Raw genomic sequence first — 19,146 nt, 5'->3', positions numbered from 1 at the left:
GAATGTGAATGCATAAAATATATTTCCCTCGGTGACATCTCAGTAGACGTATGAAAGGAATATGTCAGCAGTGGAAACAGTTGAAGGAATTTTGCAATGTTAGTACAATTTTAAAATGACGTGGTCTGAATAATGTAAACAAGGAAAAAATAGGTTACAAAGTTTGTCAAATGAGTGACTGAAATGGTTGCCTAGTTACGTTCATAATTGTTAAAATGATATTTTGATTTTTACAATACGTATTATTTCTTACATTTTTATGATTTATAATTTATCAGTATCCACCTGATTTGACTTTTTCTTTATATGTATAAATCTACGGCTTGTTTACACGAACTTAGTGATAATCATTGGTACTCTCACACTACCACGCAGTAGCAAAGGGTGTGGGTAGGCTGTTAAGATATTACATGAATAGTGCACACTAAACTTTTTCAGTCCACCATTTTTGTTGTCATTTAACTCAAACTACGAGTACAATGTGATAATACTGATAAGAAATAGTTATTATTTTTTCAAATTCAATTAAACCCAGCGTAATCCAAGCTATAGTAGATAATAGTCAAAAATATTCGTTTATCTATGAAATATCTAAAATTATGCCATTAAACCATACATGATACGAAAATTATGTATGGTTTAATAGCATAATTTTAGATATTTTATAGATTGAAGAATATTTTTATTGATTATGGTTTGGTTTTTAGGCAGGGCTTAATTAATTTTAAAAAAAAACTAACCGACACCATCTATAATATGTATTCTTAATTAAACAAAAACAAATAAATCGTTTAAATTGTGTAAATCGTATCAAATAAATCAAATAAACCGTCTCGAAGCGGTACAAAACCGATTTCGTAAGCACGTCAATATTAAAGCCTACTGTTATGATTTATCTAATTCTATTTGGACCACTGCAACTTTTATGGTTCCATCTTTGGAAAGTCGACGTTCTATATCTAATCAATATTTTCTTTTTAAAATTATTAATGGTTTTGTCAACTCGCCAAACCTACTAGAAAGGGTGGGTTTCCATTGTCCATCAAGATTTACTCGAAACCAAACATTGTACCATGTCAGTCGTAGCGATTCTAATTATGCACAGACCTCTTTTATTCGGCGCTCTTGTTTAAATTACAATATGTATTTCTCCACCGTTGATCCTTTTAATAATTCACCTGTTTCATTTAAACGCGCTATATCCAAAATTTTGTATAAATAGATATATATGTATACTTATATATTTTTTTAAATGTTACTTTTTGTATATAGTTTATTTTTTTTGATTAATTTTATTATTTATTCATTATTCTTCCTCATTCTTCTCATGTAATTTTCTTATGTAACTTCTTTATATTTATGTTATTCTTACTCTCTATCTTGTTAGGCTTAACTATATTTTAATTTATACATGGAAACATTGCTGGTTGGAATAACTTTTCATTATTATATTTTAAATTTTTGTAATCAATATTTAACTGTTTGTTCTCTTAATAAATAAAATAAAAAAATAAAAATAGCATACCCAAAGTATTATGGTTTGGTTAGGCAATAAGTTATCCGTCTAAATAGTCAAAACTGTCTATCTCGCTCTAAAATTTAGCATAGCCAAGAGAAGTGCTGATAAAACATAGCACTTATTGTAACACTTATAACTATATAGCTGCCATAGCGGCCGAAAGCAGTATTATGTATAGAATAGATGCGCAGATCTAATTAACACTTTCAGTAGGCACCTATATTCATAACAGAAACTTGAAATTTATAAAACAATGAACCCACCCGTAAGTGCATTAATATCATGCGCTTCCCGGAAGTGTTCTTTATACGATTAAGAAACCTACACTAATTGTGGAGTATATAATGCCGGGTCCACACCGAAAACAAGTCGCGCGACAACTCGTTAAATTTTACGATAAGCATGATAATTATCGTAAAATTTCTTAAGCAATTATGATAATTATCGTAAAATTTAACGAGTTGTCGCGCGACTTGTTGCCGGTGTGGCCGCACTTTTATATATAAAATCGGATTAAAGAGATGGTTGTCTATTGATATGACGAATGACACAATATGACAACATTACCCGGCCGTCATCGTCCACTGTGTGTAATTTTGTGATTTATTTTTTCCGTATCCGCTCCCAAATGGAACCCATTCTGCCTCCAATTTAGAAGCATTTTTATTTGAAAGGATACGAGTTTATCGATTGTTACTCTTTCATAGTGTCAAAGAATGCATGTTGGACGGAGTTAAACGAGGCAGTGACTAATGTGCCTTAGTATGTATACCTACAGTATCCAGTATCACTCCTAAACTATTACAATAAACAAAACACGTTCAGTTGTTTCAAATATTATTTATAATTCAAAATTTAATTAGAAATTTAAACAAATAATTTCATCCCATGTAAGATTTTGCCAGTTTCTTATGTAGTGATTTAAATACATATTTATGAAAATTAAAGTTAATGTCCACTATTTATACTTATTGCATTAGGCCAATGGTCACGATGGCTGAGCAGCTTACTTGTCGGCTTATAATGTCGTGGTCCCAGGCTCGAATCCTGGATCTGAAAAATACACATATTGTTTTTCAATTTGTGTTTAGAGTCAGAGTATGGACGTAATAGGTTGACATGAACATAGTTAATTATTGGCTATTTTTAGTAAGTATGGCCTTTGTACCAACCTTGTCCCATCACGTAAAGCGATAATCTCTGTATATTTATACAGAGATATACAGAGACTACAATTCAGTGGGTTTTCAGTATATATACAAAAAAATTAACAATCCAATACGCCACAGAATTATACAGGTATTAACAAAACCCGGAAACTCTGGTGCGAAAAGCCAGTACCTTACGTATTGGCGTAACAAAATAATAACTACACCTCAAAAAATGTCAAAGATGGTGACTTAAAGATATATTTACAGCCGCCATCTTGGTATGCGATAGCTTACGAAATGGCTACCAATTCAACCATATTAAAAATTCTGTGGTAGTTTTAAAATGTATTCTTTTTATTACATCTATTAAATTACCAGGTAGATGCTTAGTGTGCTTGAGAATTTTATTACTCATTACTAGTTAAATATATATTCCAAATACCAATGAATGTTCACATAAAGAAAGGTTAATCTGCTAGTGGTTAAAATTTAAACAATCGATTCCATTTTCTCCACCGGGTTTCCCTCCATTTTTATTTCATCAGTTTAATCTAAGTCTGTCCTCGAATGATAAACACGTTGACCTTTGCCATTTTCCAGTCGCGCCGGAAATTTCCTCCGCCTTTCGTTTTCACACCGTATTTTATTATAAACTTTTTTTGCCACTCACTTAGTTTAAACTTTGCCTATAGAGCAACGAGCCTATTTTTACCCACCACTTATTTATTATATTAAAATTTTAAACTTACTCGAAAAAGAAACATTATTTTCGTATTAGGCCTTTTTGAATTCATTTATTTTTATTATCTGTGCTATGTTTTTGAAAATAAATTAAATATGCAGCCGCAATCAAAAATTATGTAGTTATGTTTCGTTTGCGTTATGTTTCGATTCAAAACATAGAACGAATGGCTAAACATGAGTATCGGGGGGGCTGTTGTAAGATGTGATCTTACCCTCGATGTTACGTAATATTGTTATAATAGTTGCATCGTGTGTGTGTGTGTGAGATATTTTCGGGCAGTGATGAATGGAAACACGCGTTGGTATTTTCTTGGTTTATATTATGGCAATAAAGTTTGGTAACACTGCACTACGAAATACAGTATATTAATTATAGTTTTAGTATATAGGTTTAAATTATAATTTTTAATTTATATATTAAAAAGAGACACGGACGAGCGGCGCGTGTCAACTAGTAAAGTTCGATGACGACTGACGACTGTGTCATTTCCGTTGCATCATTGTCAATGGTCTAAATGACCATAAAAAATTACATGTCAGTTGTATGGTTACACAAAACCTCTACACGAGTAAATCATAAAAACTCCATTTAATTATTAACTTCATAAATTTGGCATTACTATTTTTGTATAATAAGAACAGTATTCTGTGATTTTCTTTTATTTAAATAATAGATTAAAGCAAAATGTTATTGCATACAAAACACGAATATTTCCCGTGAATCATAGGTATGCTATCACTGATATCATTATACAAAATATATAATTGATTTATTTTCCTGCTAGTACATATTATGTGTAACCTCCAAACTTTAGTGTTGCGCGGCACTCCGAAGTTTTTAATAACACATAAATATTTGATAAACCATTATTCTGATCAATGTTTTGCCTTCCTACTAACTTCATAACATACTAATTATTTATTTATATTCATACGCATAAGTGAATAGAAACTCATTATTTGTAAAAAAAAAAATCAATGGATAAAGTTACGGACACCTATTACTGGATATTGTCCTTTTTGTAAAGAATTACTGAGCACATACAATAAAAAATCAATAGAAAGAACATAGTTAATTTGAAGTCGAAACATTATTATGTTTCATTATACAATTCCGACTTCTGAGATTCACATTAATTTCTTATTATACTTTAAAAAAATTAATCACTACAATCATATTATTATGTTATTCATACTTTAACTGATAATAGCAGTAGCAAAAGGTGTAGGTAGGCTGTTAAGATCCGTCATAAATAGTGATATTAAACTTTGTTAGTCATAGGTACGTATTTGTTTTTATTGAACTAAGACTACAATTCACAGATGGTATTGGTTAGTTTTTAAAAATCAATTAAATCCAGCTTAAACGTAACCATAATAGTTTTGGTCTAATTTGGGCGATACGCCAAAATTGTGCACACTTTTTCATTCATAGTTATTTGTTTTCGTTGGATTAAAAATACATACTACACATATTGTTAGTTCATTTAGCACGTTAGCAAGCCCTGCCTAAACCAAACTATAATAAATAAAAAATATTATTCTATCTATAAAATATTCAATGTATGATTTAATTGCATAATTTTATATATTTTATAGATAGACATATATTTTTTGACTATTATCTATTATGGCTTGGTTCTCAGGGTTTAATTGAATATTAAAAACTAACCTACACTTTCTGTAAATTGTAGTCTTATTTCAATGAAAACAAATATGTTTGTCTGAAAAAGTTTAATATGCACTATTTATGGCGGATCTTAAAAGCCTACCTCCACCCTTTGCCACTGGTAGGTAGGCTGTTAAGATCCGTCATAAAGAGTGATATTAAACTTTGTTAGTCATAGATACGTATTTGTTTTTATTGAACTAAGACTACAATTCACAGATGGTATTCGTTAGTTTTTAAAAATCAATTAAGCCCTGCCCAAACCAAACCATAATAGTTTTTGTATATTTTGGGCGACACGACAAAATTGTGCACACTTTTTCATTCATACTTATTCGTTTATGTTGGATTAAGAATACTTACATATTGTTGGTTCACTTTTTTGACTTCATTAAGCCCTGCCTAAACAAAAATATAATGGATAACAACATTATATCAACAAAATATCCAAAGTTATGTATGATTTAATTGCATAATTTTAGATATTGTATAGATAGTCAAGTATTTTTTGACTATTATTTATTATGGCTTGGTTGTCGAAGGGTTTCATTGAATTAAAAAAAACTAACTAGCACCGTCTATAAATTATTTCAATGAAAACAATTGATGATCGACAAAGTTTACTGTGCACTATTTATGGCTAATTTTAACAGCTCACCTCCACCCTTTGCCACTGGATAATAGTACATATAATATATTGAGCATACATAATTTGAAAACATGTGTATATACCTACATACAATTTTGTGTTTTAAATCAAGGTATCAATCATCAAGTACCTTAGCTACTAAGCGACGTCCCGATTTTTCCTTGTAGGTAGGTACTTGCACTTGATAATATAATTTAATATAAAATAAATATTCCACGAATAATTCACAAGATTTAAGAATGTAAAATGCTTTATGATTAACACACATAATTTGAAAACACCTGCTAGAAAAAAATCATATGTGTTTTACCAATTATTAAGATTAAAAATGTTACATTCTCTAATCTTGTGAATTATTCATTGAATAATAGAAAAAAAACACTGCGTAATACAATTATTATGTCAGCGGTAGAGTTTGCAATTCCGATAATATTTAAAATTCCGTTTTGAAATTATGAATCAAAATATTAACAATAGGTATGCACTAACTTTAATTCCTAGGTGACATCAGGATCTCTTTAAGTTTTAGTTTTATCGTACCCTGCACTTTTTAAATTAAATATGTGTATTATTCAGCTGAATAAATAATACATCTGATTTAATATTGTAGCATTTTTATTGAAAAAACAAACGTATAATGCATCAATAAAAAAAAATATCTTCTTAAGGTGTCATATCCGTTACCGGAAGTCGGAAATGACTTCGGCTATCACTACCCCTTTGCGGGTGTCCTAAATAGCACAGGCATGACCCCGACGACATTATTTGTCGTAATTATTTTGTATTACTGATAATAATTGAGTATAATAATTATCTACTATATTTAGGCATATATCCATAGATTATCGACGTTACCTTGAAACGAAATAACAAAGTAAGCCATGCATATATCAAAATAGATTGATAGATGCGAAAATCTTAATTAGCATGGCAACGCTGCTTTTCGCGTTCAAAACCGTTGCCATTTTTAATCGCAGATTCAATTCACTTACAATCATATAAGTAAAAAAAACTGCATAATTTTATTTTAGCTGAGCATTCTTCAATCTTTTGTAATACATTTTTTTCTCATTTAGTTCTACAATCCGGTGTCGATCGAGGCCACCTCGTGAAGAGGTTTTGTAAAAGATTTTGTTTTATCGCCCATTTACCATGAAAAACAACATGTGAATTTTGCCATACCCGGGATTCGGACTTACTAACGTAGCTGTTACGATACCACTCTGCCATCGTGAACGTTAATAAAATATTTATGAATACCTAATTGTTTATTCAACCACTACCAGTATAAACCAGTTCAACCCAGTATTTCCGATACAGTATTTTTGTTTAGTTTTTCTATCCGGGGATACTACACTAAAATCCAATCAAGTATTATTGCCAGGATATCATTATAATTTTCAATTAATCAGTATATATTATATTTGTAATGCCTCGCGGGCAAGTGTTAATGTTTTTACGATTTTATCAATTATATTAATTAATTTATAAATATATAGGTACTAACTTAGTAACATGATAACATTTTTTTTAATTTTTTTTCTTTTTTTAGGTACCAGGGGTGTCACGGCCTGGCGACCTCGTCCTTAGTGTTCTACAAAGCCCAGTTCAAAATAATCCCGTAAGTATTTAAAAAAGAAATCGATATTTTATTGAATTAAATCATTCACGCAAAGCCTTAGGCATAAAGCCCACCAAAAAAGCGCTCGGTGCGCTCACTACTGAGTAAGCCCCCTCCCACCCGCGCATTACCCTTCACCAATGTAATAAGGGGCTCAAGGAGCACAAAATAATTATTATTATCAGCGTCTCTCATAACAAAGCAATAAAAATATTATATTATTTATCGGGGCTTGTAATTAATATTCACGATGACATCATTCTACCAGCGAAATATTGGACACGCAGCAAACTAAACAATGGGTTTACTGTTATTAAATAATGGCTTCTCGCCCGTCTATCGCCAACGCTTCGAGGAGCGTAATTTTGCTTGCCGTGTTCAATGAATGGATTACGTTGTATTTTCGTTAATTCGTATCGCTAAGAAGCCAAAAAACGATGAATCATGGGGCGCGCGGGCACAATGCGTCGTCAAATCCAGTGTGCGCTGGCGTATTTGATTACGTTGTACGAGGGTGGGTCAATAATTCCTTAGAAAAAAGCATTAAAACAGTTTTTATTTTTGTATTTTTTTTTTATTTCTCAACATAATCTCCTTGGAGCTCAATACACTTGGTTAGACGTTTCTCAATTTTTTTTAAACCGTCAGAAAAATAAGTTTTCGGAAGGTCCTCAAAATAAGCATTTGTCCGATCGATGACTTCTTCATTTGAAAAAAAACGTTGTCCACTTAGCCATTTTTTTAAGTTTGGGAAAAGGAAAAAGTCACTGGTGGGCTAAATCTGGCGAATACGGTGGGTGGTCGACCAATTCGAACTTCAATTCTTCAATTTTAGCCATTGATCGCAAACATGTGTGAACACGGGCATTGTCCTGATGAAAGAGGATTTTTTTCCTGTTTAAATGAGGCCGTTTTTCTTCAATTTTGTTTTTTAGCTGGTCCAATAAAGATGCATAATAATCCCCTGATATTGTTTTTCCTTTTTCCAAATAGTCAACGAAAATAATTCCACGTGCATCCCAAAATACAGTAGCCATAACCTTACCAGCTGATTTTACGGTTTTCGCCTTCTTTGGACATGGTTCGCCTTTCGCAATCCACTGCTTTGACTGTTTTTTCGTCTCGGGAGTATAGTGGTGTATCCATGTTTCATCTACAGTCACAAAGCGACGAAAAAATTCATCCGGATTGCGTTGCATGAGCGACAACAGGGCTTTAGAGGCCACCACCCTATTGCGTTTATTGTCGACTGTGAGCAAACGCGGCACCCATCTTGCAGAAATATTTTTCATGCCCAATTTGTCATGTAAAATAGAAATGACGCTACCTTTTGAGATCCCTGTAACCTCAATTATCTCACTCAACTTTAATCTTCGGTCACTTAACACCATATCGTGGATTTTATTGATCATTTCTGGTGTAGTCACCTCTACAGGACGTCCTGAGCGTGGTTCATCCTTTGTTGATGTACGACCACGTTTAAATTCATTTAACCAGTTATAAATAGTTGCAAGTGAAGGAGCAGATATGCCGTGAACTAAATCCAACTCATTTTTTATTTCGTTTGCTGTTAACCCTTTTATATTAAAATGTTTAATAACAGCTCTAAACTCAATTTTCTCCATTTTTCATTTTTCCATTTTCCACAAGCAAATTTTTTTTTCAATGTACGAGAAACACACAACAACCTGACCAATCTGATTGAAACTTCGCAGCATACTGAATCGGTAGTGCCGCTGCATGAAAACAAACCGCTTACAGTACTAGTCGCGCCACCTGTCGGCTTTTCTAAGGACTTATTGACCCACCCTCGTATTTTTGATGATTCACATAGAATATGCGCGAGCGCCCCGCAAGTCCTCTTTAGTGGACTTTATGCCTTAAACCTATCAAATTTTAAGTGGATTTTATACTGCACCGATGCAACTAAATACCCACAAGTCAACATTAAATCTACTTTAAATTTTGTATTGTAGTTTTTAAATAGAAAATTTAAACAGAAGTTCGAATTGGTCGACCACCCACCGTATTCGCCAGATTTAGCCCCCAGTGACTTTTTCCTTTTCCCAAACTTAAAAAAATGGCTAAGTGGACAACGTTTTTTTTCAAATAAAGTAGTCATCGATCGGACAAATGCTTATTTTGAGGACCTTCCGAAAACTTATTTTTCTGACGGTTTAAAAAAAATTGAGAAACGTCTAACCAAGTGTATTGAGCTCCAAGGAGATTATGTTGAGAAATAAAAAAAAATACAAAAATAAAAACTGTTTTAATGCTTTTTTCTAAGGAATTATTGACCCACCCTCGTATTACTATTTAAAAAAAATAAAAAAATTAAACTATGAATTTCTATTATAAACGATAGTTTGAAAAAGGAACGTCATTTTACATAAATCTGAAAATATTCAATTGCCGACAGGTCGCCAATTAAAAAACAATACCTAATGCAATTATAAAATCATAATTCAGAATAAAAAGATTTTTTTTTTGTTTTTGCATTTTTTTAATTCAAAAGTACCAAAGAATATACCTATCCAGTGACGTCCGTAGACAAAATGCCGCCCCATATTTTTTATCGTCCTTTCATGACTCCAATATCTAAGAAATGTGTTGTATCGATACATTACTAACAAAACATATACCACTAAAACATACAAAATTAAATTTAGTTGTAAAAAGCGAATAAATATAATATCGGTAATCAAGTTAGACTCCCAAATCACCAGAGTCTGAGGTCGTATTTGATTGATATTTCTGACACATTTGGTTTGTACCATTTATCAATACACAGAGTTAGTATTTTCATACCATTTTTACTATGCTATTATTGTACAACGTAAACAAAATAATTTTAGCTATTAAAAATGATTCTCTTCGATCTACGGCCTTCTGAGTAACTTCCGCCCCCAAGCGACGCTCAATCTGCCTACCCCCACGGGACGTCACTGGACCTATCGATAACAACATATAAAACTGTCATAAAACATAATAAATATTTCAAGGAAAACGCGGAACATAAAAATGAATAATTTACCGAATATAGTATTTGAATATAATATATTAAATTTAATGAACATTGAATAATAATTGACGTGTTGGTTACAAAAACGACATTTGTCAAAAAATATGATTTTTCGAGAAAGAGAAGAAACCTTTGGAACATATTATGACGTTTTAGTAGGAACAACGATTTTTCAGACTTACATCTTCTGACCTATGCCATATTTGTAATATCGAAAAACAAGGATAGATAGGTATTGTAAACGCCCGCAAGATGGCATTCAAATGTCAATTTCTATAAAAATTGACATATGTATTTTTTTGAATGAACTCATCAATTTGGAACACAGCTATAGTATGCCTTCTAGTGTGGTATAGTGTCAGATTCTTTTGGCATTTCAGGCGACTCATTTCGGCATTGCTATCGTTATTTTCAAATGATACTATCACTGTTCCAAAATGGTTTCATCTTGGCCGCAATGATAGAAGACTTAGTCCTTCCTCTACCAAATATGGCTTTATTATAAATTTTAATATGACGATTTAATATGAGAAAATACAAGTTATCAAAAGGCCGTGTAATTTTTTTTATAAAGTCTACAGATTATCAGCTAAGCTAATCTCGCAAAGATGCCCCAAATTCTTCACTTTCGCCCTTATTACAGCACTCATACTGTCAAGATAAGGCGTGTTAATTTTATAATATAATCTAGATTGCGTTATGCATTTATAAATTATCAAAATGACGTTGCCTAACTGCGTGTATGATTAATATTGTTTGAATATAGATATATATTATCCGAGGATGCTGACAGTTCAAATTCGACCGTCAAAAAATGATTATACAAGTAATAAAGACGTCGAAGGAAATTTTGTTATATTCCGACAAACCCTAAATATAAAAAAGAAAAACTGAGTAATATGCATCACACCTTTTTGTGCCACATACGAACTACCAATATTATTTTTTTTTTTTTTTCAAAAAGATTTTTTCTATTGGTTATAATATATTTTCTCAGAAAGTGCTTTTCAAAATTATATATATGTTCAATAATTAGAATGGTACATTCTTAAATCTTGTTAATTATTCTTTGAATAAAAGAAATAGTTATTTATAAATTATTATCAAGTTCAAGTAAGTTATATCATAAAAATATTGGAGAAATCCACGAAGTCGGTTAGTAATTGAAGTGATACGTATCTACTTTGGTTTTAATAAACAAAAATCGATTGCCAAAGTAGCTTGATTTAGAAGAGCGCTGATTAGTGGGTATTAAAAGTGGCCAATAGTTAAAGTTTATCGCAATTAGTATGTCACTGCGTAGCATAGAGGTAATGCGCGGATGGGACGTAAACCCGGGAGATGCAGGGTTCGATTCCCTGCCGGGGTGGCTTACTTTTTTCAAAAAGATTTTTTCTATTGGTTATAATATATTTTCTCAGAAAGCGTTTTTCAAAATTATGTATGTTCAATAATTAGAATTGTACATTCTTAAATCTTGTGAATTATTCGTTGAATAAAAGAAATGGTTAATTACCAATATTAGTTTAAAAAAAACAGGTATGTTTCATCATTATTTAGAATATTTTAATTTCGATGACTAACAATAAAATTTAACCACAATAGAATATCTTGGACCCGAAATCTGTTTGATTTTTCTAGCCGTATTTCAAATTCTTTAATAATTATCAATGTTACAGCTTGCCGTAAGGTTATCTGATTCGTAAAGTTTTATAATTATATTATTTTCATAAGGGCTACGATCAAACTTTACCGTGAACTATTTAAGTGTGTGAAATTCAGCAAGTCATTTTTGCACCTGAGCAAATTAAATTAACCTTTATAAGGTATTAAATATTTCAAAGTTGTTTAACGCGTTTTTCATCCAGTGGCGTGTTGTAATTTTTACTACTGTGTGTTGATATAAGATATAATGGCATTTTATGAAAGTATACACCACTATTATCATGCCCCCCACATCCTAAAGCGGGCCTCCAGGTCACAATGTTTGTCAGGCTTCCCAACCTATCGATAAGGTTAAGAATAGTGTAATATTCTACATTAGTGTTCTCTAAATGGTATTCCGTGAGATAAACTTACTTAATTTCTAAACAAATTCACTTGTATTATTGAAGCACTGATTGCGACCCCTTTTTGTGATAGCCAAGTAATATGCGACCATTCGCCATGTTGGATAGTCATTTTTATTAGTCAGGAAACACACTAAAAATAATTATAAAATACTGCCCGTGAAATAGCGTCGCAGGTGATTTTTTTGCCATTGGAGGAAATTTGTGGTGAATTTTTATCTCACTATACTGGTCAAGCTACCATGCCAGGCCCCCCTAATCTAGGGCCACAAGGCTAACGCCCTATCAGCCCCCCTTGTGGGGGCCATTCCTATTATATTAAATAATATTACTTGCGATCAACGAGATTCTGATACATTATATTATTTCTAATGTTCACTAATCTATTTTATTTTAAGCAGTATGCCACATTTGGCGGCGCAAAATTACATTTTTCCCACATTACTATTATAATATTGCTACTACAGTAACGAAAAGTGGAAGTTTAATAAAAAAAACGTGTCAAATATGAGAGATACATTGAATGAACCAATTCTAACGGTATGGAGAAATATCTAAAATCGAAAATATCCCCAATAAAATACAAATGTGTTTCCTTGTAGAGTATAGATGAACATAATTGCGCCTGTAGACGTGCATAGATTTACTGGCACCAATAGTGTGTAAATTAAACTATAACTATAATAACTGTTTACACATAAAAGTGTTGACTGTTTCACCAATCCCATTCTTCAAGCGTAAGTCAGACGCGTTATTGTCATTATATGGTGCTATTTCACTGGTTGTGAAAATTGGTAAACGTCAAAATTTTCTATACGGTGTAGTTAGTTTTTTTCCGGCAGGTTTGCCACTATCATTTTACTGCGCAAGTTCCAACTGTCGCGTGAAGATTCAGAAGCTGCTAAGCTTTTTTTAATTCATGCATCTAATCTTGCAACTTGCTCGAGAATACGTCTTTACATGTGCATTTTATTGTTATGGCCGCAATAATACATACTGTCAGCAATAATCCATGCGCATTTCGTTATTTCGCATATGGTGTAATTTGTAATATATATATATATCTTTTTTGCCGTTATCTAGATAATTATGGTACCATTAAATAATCTCTAAGAAAATATTGAAAATCCATTTAAATAATAATGAGTAATACATTTCTTCCCATATGTACTAATACCAGACATCTAATATTACATTTTTTTACAATTTCCAACTAGTTACAATAAAATTATTGATTGCTCTTAAAATAATAATCAGTTTGATAGTGTTTTTCGGAATGAAAGCGATGACAAAACTTAAAGAAAATAATTATTATATTATTACCGGTATTAATATAAATGTTTATATAGTTACGAGTATGTATAGCTACTTTATGCACTCCACTGATTTCTGCGTGCCTGCATTTAAAATTGGTTTGATTTAATATGTACGCGAGATAAATTATACCAAATAAGCAGGTTTGGTCCAGACATATATGGTTAATTTTCCTTTATGGGAGCATACTTAGCAATTTATATTTACACTTTATATCACATTTGGACAGTATGTAGTAACTATGTGATATTCAAGCTGGTACAACGTTGCCATATTCAATAATGAAAGTTCAGTTTAATATGCGTTAACATTGCATATACTATTATATCATCATCATCAACCTCCGGGGTCAATCCACTGCTGGATGAAGGCCTCCCCAAGCTTCTTCCAACTCTCTCGATCCTGTGCCGTTCGCTGCCACGTATTTCCGCCGAACTTTACCAGTTCGTCAATCCGGCGGCTTTTAGGGCGACCCTGTGGCCATTTTGTGCCCCTTGGGTACCACTGGATAGCGGCATTTGTCCAGTGGCCGTCTTTTCGGTGAGCAATGTGCCCCGCCTATCTCTATTTCAGCTGTTTGGCAACGTCTATTACATCGTGTTCTACTGTCTGCTTCCTAACCCATTCATTTCTTTTACGGTCCTTTCGCGTGATGCCCAATTATAATAATAATTAAGTAGTTATTTATTATTGAAGACGTCGAGACAAAATATTTTTTTTAATATATTTAATGTTTATTTGGTGGTAATCTACGTGTCCGTTTGGGGTTGGCTGTAGAGAAAACCGAGAGTTTTTCCAATATAATTCATTGGACTGGTCTGGTTCGATCGCCGCCTTCTCGTTTAGGCTTCAATCATTCGCCAGCGATAACAGCTTTGTTTATCCTTATTGCAGCGTCCTGCTAGTCCGCCTGTGGATCCTTCTGGTCAAACTCCTGACTCTGTCTTTGAGAGCAAGACTGATGAGAGCGCCTTCCTCGAAGGGTTCGCCGACCATCTCCTGCGAGGAAGTGAAGACGAGCTCTGCGATGACACACCACCAGCGCAGGCGGATCACGAGCATAAGAGGTAAATATTAAATCTACTACTTACAATAATTGCAGTGCAGACAATTGAACGAACACAAGTCATTTGTGACCAAGTTTAAGTAAATCGACTTTAAAGTTACATATGCAATTATAAATTCTACATAACTCTTCAATGTGGTCTTGTTTTCATATAATTCTCTATTAAGTACTGTTATACAAAAAATATGATATTTATGGATATTAAATAATGTTTATATTAATTAATTACAAGATGAAAAGAGCTTTTTATATACCTGCCACGTTTTTAAATTTTCTGTTGAATCATATAAACTTGACAATTCTATGTATTAATAAATATAGAATACTGAAATGTCATTTTGATATTTCATATTGATTTCCATCGTATATATTAATAATTTAATTGCTAGGACCCACTTAGCAACCAATAATAGTGAGTAGTAAATATTACTTTAAACAAATTTTTTCCGAAACATATAAAACAGAATTAACTGAAAATAAATTCATTTCTGCTTAAAGATGGCTAAAAGTATTAAAAAAAATCATTCCCGTCGTGTTCTGATATATTCTAAAAGTTTTAAATGTCTAGCTAGTCGGGAAGTTAGTTAAAAATCTTGGACAAACAATAAAACATCTGTACGGGACAAACAAGAATACGAGCTAATAAAAACATAGTAAAATACATACTATGCTTTGAAAATAATAACATTATGCCCATGGGATATAATCCGAATAGGAATAAATGGTTATAATTTTTCATACAAAGTAATTACGTGTGTGTACTATGTTCCATGCATAAACCGTGTAAACACATATTATAATATGATTATGTTAAAACTACTTGGTACTTATTTTTAACTGTGCATACGTCACATGTACGCCTTTTATCCGCAAAGCTTCAACAATAGACAATGCCTACCAATATTATTAGGTGTGCAAATTCACTGAAATATAATAAACAAAATAAAGTCGTTAATACCTACATTTTAATTATTATAAATAACGAAGGACGGTGCCACTTAAAATTTCAACTAAGTTTTTCTGTAGGTTTATCGAGTTTAGGATGCCATATGCTGGCGAAAACATTATTAATTATTAATAACACCGTTTTAAATCAATCGAATCAGCCCCTGAACATGTCGATATATTGATATTCGTGCAATGCGCGGATACCAATGCGCGAAGTCTATCTGTTGGATAGAGGTAAAAGATTATAACCACCGGACATGATAACAATACACTCGTAGACAGTGGCCAATGTATTATAATATATGTAGTATATAATGACGTAAAGTAACATACGTCATTTTTGTGCTGTAATATTCGCTGTATCTCAAAAATGTCAGAATAATCTAAATGTATTGATAATTTTGTTTATTAATATATAATTCACCCGCATTAGCCTGATTGGTAGAGTATACATATCTGAAGTTTTAGGTCATGGGCCTAGCCGAGGCCGGGGATATTTGATTATATGCTAGGATCAATGATTTGGGTAAATAAATAATAAAAATTTCTCGTAAAAAAATATTTATTAGTTTGTATTTGTAACCCGACCAACATGTTCATGTTTCGGAGAAGTACAGTATGCAAACCACATCCTTTGTAAAAGGGAAGAATTGCTGATCGATCCAACCAGCTATTGACATCAACGCCACAAATACCAATTCTATTATTTTTTTAACTGGAAAGATGAAGATCTCTTCAATTAGATCATTTGGCAGCTGTATACTATTAGCATTTGATTTATGTTTTATTATTGCTTTTATCCATGAGTACTCTTAACGTAGAGTCATGTTTGACTTTGTCAAAACATACTTGAGACTTAGGTAACTGCTCCTGAAACGTTTCCAGGCATATACGACTATGATGCTTCATATTCACACGGCGGGATCTATTTTTGTGTTATTAATATTATAACCTATAATAATATGTAGAGGTCAATCTGCTTATGAGATAATATGGTAATTTACTTAGTCTACTATTAATTTGTACGATAATGCTTTTACGAATCATATTTTGCTTTATTTTTAGCAGGTTCCCATTTTTTCGTCGCCTGAAAGGAGCCCAAAAGTACGAAGAGGCGCACCATCGAAGAGTACCAACTCCCGTCAAACCACAGAAGGGCTTGGCAAAACCGGTGAAAGGACCCACCAAAGGGACACGAACAAGTCCACCAAGAGCAACGGGAGATGACAATGAAAATGATACCGGTGAGAAATTAGTTTTTATGAATGCTAATAGAATATAATTATAACTAGTAGTTGAATTGACGTTTAATTTGTAAAATTACATAATACATGTAGAAATTATAGCATAATAATATGTTGAATAGAATTCAAACTATAATTTTACTTAAATTAACTTTACAGTCTACAGAATGGTTATTTTTAATGACTTACTTTAGTATTGCATTGACAACTACGGAAAAATAATTAAAATAAAACGTAATTATGTAGGTATCATTTTGTAAAACACAATTAATTATTTAACAATAATAACTATGCTTTAGTTATTCCACTAATTTAGTAATAATCATGACCGGTTTTGTCCGCTGCAATGGATCATTATCAATTGATACAAAACATAACAATCCTTAAATCGGTTATATTTTGCTGAGGGGCTTATCCAATTTAAATTTTACAGCTGTGTTACTGCTTTATCAGTCTTCATATATATCATAATTTCACACTTATTCTATTTTTTCTTTAACAGAAGATCTCGCCGAAGAAGCGGAAGAGACACCTGCTCCGCGTGGTGTACCCGACCCTTACTATCCAATCTACCTGCCCATTGACCAAGAGTTCAAAGCCAAGTACATCTTCCACCAAAAACGTGGTAAAACCTTTCAAGAGAGGCTGTATGTCTTCCTGGAGCATCCTGGTGGATGGATTTGCTTTGTTTACCATTTTAGCGTGTGAGTGTTTAGGCTTTTTGGCATAAAAGCATTTTTATCTTAACTCTTTAATCTTTTCAATTGCTAGTATATTAAAAAATAGTTAAGTATACAAAATTGACAGCTGATTTCTAATTCAAATATTATCTTCCTACAGAATAAATATTTTAAATATGGTTTGTAGTAATATTATGTTAAAAAATGCTTCTTTTCACGATAAATTAGTGTATTTAATAAATATTTCATTTAAGTCTTCGATCATGGACGAATTATTTTTTAACTATTTTTTTATAATAATGTATTTTATTACAAATTCTAGGTTAATATATTAATAAAATTTGCACCTGTAGCGATCAGATAAAATAAAATAAATAACAAGTACTAATTTAGATTAGTTGTTTAATTTTTAGTATATCACTGAATAGTGAAGATTTCGTACGGTAAAACTTTTTGAAGTGATAATAAACATGATAAAAATCATTTAAAATCATAAATAAAATACTTCAATATACTACGAGTATTTTCTCATCGAATTTAATTGTAATCAACGTTTAAAGACCCAATTTTTACGACATCCAATTTTTTCAAGTATGAACACGTCTTAATCGGCTTCAGTAGGCAATAGGCATCAATATGTTTTTTTTAATAGATGGCTGATAATGATTGGAAAAGCATTCATAGAGAACCATAGAAAATTCATTTTTAAATATACCTGTAGGTACCTACCTACGCAGATAATTAGTTACTAGATAATATAATATGTCATCATTAAATACAGATTCAATACATACAATTTGTCAAAATTTTGAAATTAATGAAAGAGATTGTTTATTATTGCATAGATTTGTATACATATTTTTTGGTATTTTTCGGATAATATCACAATTTTCTATTTATACCATATCAGCTCATCATTTTAATGAGTTCTTTCTAACAACTATTATATTTATTCATTTATTATTGACCAATTTCATTTTAATTATAATGCATTAATTTTTCAGCCTATTCAACATTATGTGCCTACGCCATGTTTTATCTCAATTTCGTAATAATATTATTGTCAATATGAATGATTCCTCTGCCAATAATCTTATAAATATACTTACCAGTTAATATAATAATATGAATAGTATACTTAATAAACAAATAGTAAATTATTAATGAGGTACTGAGGGAATGGAACTACCTACTCAATGGAATTATAATTCAAAATTCTAATTGATTTAAGTTTTGTACAATTCCATTTGAGTCAAAGTAGAAAGTAGTATTTAATGTTTATACTAAACGAGTAAATAAGAAGTTCGTTGAAACAATTATTACCAACACACAAATCAAGGCAGTATGAATATCATAATATAATATATTATAATAACACTTGAGGTGTAATGAAATTTTCTGAAATCACAGAGCTTAATCTAAATTAATACATTGTTAATTATTATGCTAA

The 19,146-nt window shown here is 31.7% G+C and overlaps 2 protein-coding genes across 2 annotated transcripts in view; both read left to right on the top strand.

Annotated features, from left to right (window-relative positions):
* The window catches only part of LOC147065216 (uncharacterized), a 62,487-nt gene extending 44,537 nt beyond the window's left edge, over nucleotides 1–17,950 (top strand). Inside the window, exons 3-6 of the mRNA XM_085956688.1 lie at nucleotides 7,285–7,353; nucleotides 14,653–14,825; nucleotides 16,838–17,016; nucleotides 17,519–17,950. Coding sequence (XP_085812814.1) covers nucleotides 7,285–7,353; nucleotides 14,653–14,825; nucleotides 16,838–17,016; nucleotides 17,519–17,724 — 627 coding nt within the window. The 3' untranslated portion in view covers nucleotides 17,725–17,950. The remainder of the gene's footprint in view (nucleotides 1–7,284; nucleotides 7,354–14,652; nucleotides 14,826–16,837; nucleotides 17,017–17,518) is intronic.
* Nucleotides 1–19,146, top strand: part of LOC147065215 (potassium voltage-gated channel subfamily KQT member 1-like) — a 306,976-nt gene that overhangs the window by 130,069 nt on the left and 157,761 nt on the right. The window lies entirely within an intron of this gene.

The sequence above is a fragment of the Rhyacophila brunnea genome, unplaced genomic scaffold, assembly GCF_057557595.1.
Source record: "Rhyacophila brunnea isolate RB1 unplaced genomic scaffold, BYU_Rbru_1.0 scaffold_6, whole genome shotgun sequence".
Lineage (NCBI taxonomy): Eukaryota > Metazoa > Arthropoda > Insecta > Trichoptera > Rhyacophilidae > Rhyacophila > Rhyacophila brunnea.
Note: the sequence above shows the minus strand (reverse complement) of the source record. Positions and strands in the feature narration are given on the sequence as shown.